Source organism: Eurypyga helias, unplaced genomic scaffold (assembly GCF_000690775.1).
Source record: "Eurypyga helias isolate BGI_N326 unplaced genomic scaffold, ASM69077v1 scaffold1355, whole genome shotgun sequence".
In the NCBI taxonomy this organism is placed as follows: Eukaryota; Metazoa; Chordata; class Aves; order Eurypygiformes; family Eurypygidae; genus Eurypyga; species Eurypyga helias.
The window spans coordinates 16,917-19,648 of record NW_010249299.1 but is presented as its reverse complement, the minus strand read 5'-3'; the positions used below and the strand labels follow the sequence as shown (position 1 = coordinate 19,648).

The 2,732-nt window shown below is 57.2% G+C and overlaps 1 protein-coding gene across 1 annotated transcript in view; it reads right to left on the bottom strand.

The window, feature by feature from the left end:
- PGC (progastricsin (pepsinogen C)) overlaps window positions 1-1,994 on the bottom strand; it is a 4,236-nt gene extending 2,242 nt beyond the window's left edge. The window contains exons 1-4 of the mRNA XM_010151292.1: window positions 1,939-1,994; window positions 1,493-1,646; window positions 722-839; window positions 4-89 (exon numbers count right to left, since the gene is read on the bottom strand). Of these exons, the coding sequence (XP_010149594.1) occupies window positions 4-89; window positions 722-839; window positions 1,493-1,646; window positions 1,939-1,994 (414 nt within the window). The remainder of the gene's footprint in view (window positions 1-3; window positions 90-721; window positions 840-1,492; window positions 1,647-1,938) is intronic.
- Window positions 1,995-2,732: the final 738 nt, after the last annotated feature.

Genomic DNA, 2,732 nt, shown 5'->3' with positions numbered 1-2,732 from the left:
GACCGCGCCGCTGCCGTAGGAGATGGTGTAGGACTGGCCGTCGCAGATGAAGGTGGAGGACTCGCTGGGCTCGAACTTGGCATGATTGACTGGGAGAGAGAAGAGGGCAAAGCTCCTGGGCACACGCTCGCCTGGCCCCAGGGGGGATTTCACTGCCGGTCACTCTGCCGGGATAACGCCTGGGAAAGCGGCTTCCCCAGCGAAGAGCAAGTCATGAAGAGTGGAACGGGCTGTTCCTCTGCCTTGTGGTTACCCCTAAGACAGGACTTGGTATCCCAGTTTTTCCTGCATCCCTCTCAAAAGAACAGCTGTTGTGAGCACAGCCGCATCCGCTACCTGCCCCAGCGGGGCCCGAGCCATCGGCAGTTAAATCCCCATCGCTCTCCCGCCGGCAGCGAGTTACATCGGAGGAGCTCTGCCGGGGAGCGGGACATCAGCTCCATCACTCGTAGCTTTGCTCCCCCCCCCCCCCAGCCACAAAAGGTCGGGCACAACCACGGTGATTTCTGTGCTTTGGGGACACCCACGGTGGCCGGACCCACTTGGCCATCATTAGCCGGACACACGAGTACGGAGAGCTCTGTATTCCCAAGCAAGGCACCAGCTGGCACTGGGGAGCAGCTATCCCAAATGGATCCCGGGATTGTTTTTGGTCTGGCACCGTGACTTGCCCCGCGTGATGGGACCAGGCAGCGCTGCTCTGGGCAGCTGCCGTACTCACAGCACGCCGGCGCCTGGCAGTAGGTGGAGGGCACCCACAGGCTGGAGGAACCGGTGTCGAAGAGCACCAAGAAGTTTTGCGGGGGGGTCCCGATGCTGATCTCCCCGAAGTAGGAGGACTGCAGGCGAGAGATGGGATATCTCCATTAGCCACAGCGTCAGGGACAGACCAGGCTTTCGCCCTTTGCCGGCATCACAGAATCATGGAATGGTTTGGGTGGGAAGGGGCCTTAAAGCCCACCCAGTCCCACCCCCTGCCATGGGCAGGGACACCTTCCACTAGACCAGGTTGCTCCAAGCCTCATCCAGCCTGGCCTTGGACACTTCCAGGGATGGGGCATCCACAGCTTCTCTGGGTAACCTGTCCCAGTGCCTCCCCACCCTCTGCGGGAAGAATTCCTTCCTGATGGCCAACCTCAAAGCATCCCAGCCCTTTGCAGGGTGTGGGGGAATGCCAGGCTGAATCTTGCAAATAACAAAGTAGGCAGGAATGGACCAAACTCTGCTTTTTCTCCCAAAAGATGTAATGTTAAATATTTAGTTTGCTATACCTTTTATTACCTAGAGAAAAGGATCTCTCTGCAAGGCCGGGGACATATTTGACTTTTCTAAAGTCTAAAATAGAAGCTTAAAAAGAGTGGTGGAAAAAAAAAGTAATTTCTCACTCCTGGAAGCTCAGGCGTGAAGAGATCACTCCGGCGGCTGGGGAGGCAGAGGGAAAGGGGATCATGGCGTACGGACAGGCAGTGAGAGGGGAACCGGGGGTACTCACGTCTAGGTGGTTGGTTATCGGCTCATACACAACATAGTCCTCACTGAAGCGGTATTTCTTAACTGGATCGTATTTAATTTTCTTCAGGTAGTCCTCCAGCACTCCAGCCTCCCTCATTTTCTCCCGTATTGACTTGGCTTTCTTCAGTTTGATTCTGCACAGAGAGAGAAAAAAAAAAAAAACCAAGCCCAAAATACAGCAAGAAATTAGAAGATTTGGGTGTTTTCAGAGGATCTTTGGGCCCCTTTGAACCTTGCCACGATGGGAGCCCTCTACTTGGCTGCCTTGTACGTCCCCAGGGGCTGCCATCCCAGCAAGGGACCACGACGGTCTGCGGAGGTGCAGGAGGCTGGACTCGCACCCAGCTGGGCTTGGTCAGCATCCTCAGGGACACACAGCCCGTGTCACCAACCCTCTCCCCGCTCCTTCTGCCGCAGGACACCCACCTCACCAGCCCCTCTGAGAGCTGGAGACACACCAGGGCCAGGACAAGCCACTTCATGGTGCAGGATGGCCACCGGTCCCCACACACCCTCTTGGTGACCACAGCAGATGGGCTGAGCTGCCCAGATTCCCCAGTTTTATACCGGGAAGCAGCAACTCCCCCTTATCTGCTGACCTCCATTTTCCATTACCGCCACGCGCACCCCCGGCTTCAAGGGTTTCTTTGTGTTTTGGGCCACGAGGATTTTGAGGAGTTTGTGTCCTTAGCGAGGTGCTCGGGTGAGAATAGAGCAGCACACGCCTTCCACACCAAGATCAAAGTGTTACCATCCGATAAGAGCCCGGTCCTTATCGCAGCGGAGAGAGGAGTGACCCAAACGTCACCGTGGTGGGGACGTTATCTGTCTTCGTCAAAACCTGTTCCAACCTTTTCCCAAAACAAAGGCGCTCGCGGCTCTTGGCGTGGGATGGAAAACGCGTCGGACTGTTTGTCTGCCGTTCTTCCGCCCGGCCAGCCCGGCCGTGGGACCTGCTGGCGTGGAGGAGGGATGGCGGCTGGCGTCGAGGCTTTTCCAGGCTGCGGAGCAAAGAGCTGGAGCCGGCTGCCCTGCTCCCGCTGTCCCAGGGCTTCGGCGAGCCCACGAGGTTTCGTTTGCCTTCTCGTAGGTGCTTGTCCGTGCTGCTCTGTCCTCTGCTTCTCCACGGGGTCTGTCCTTCCCCACCTCTCCACCAGCCTCCCAGCCCTTCCCATCCTCTCCTCCAGTCTACGTATGTCAGAGACTTCAATCCTGCTTCT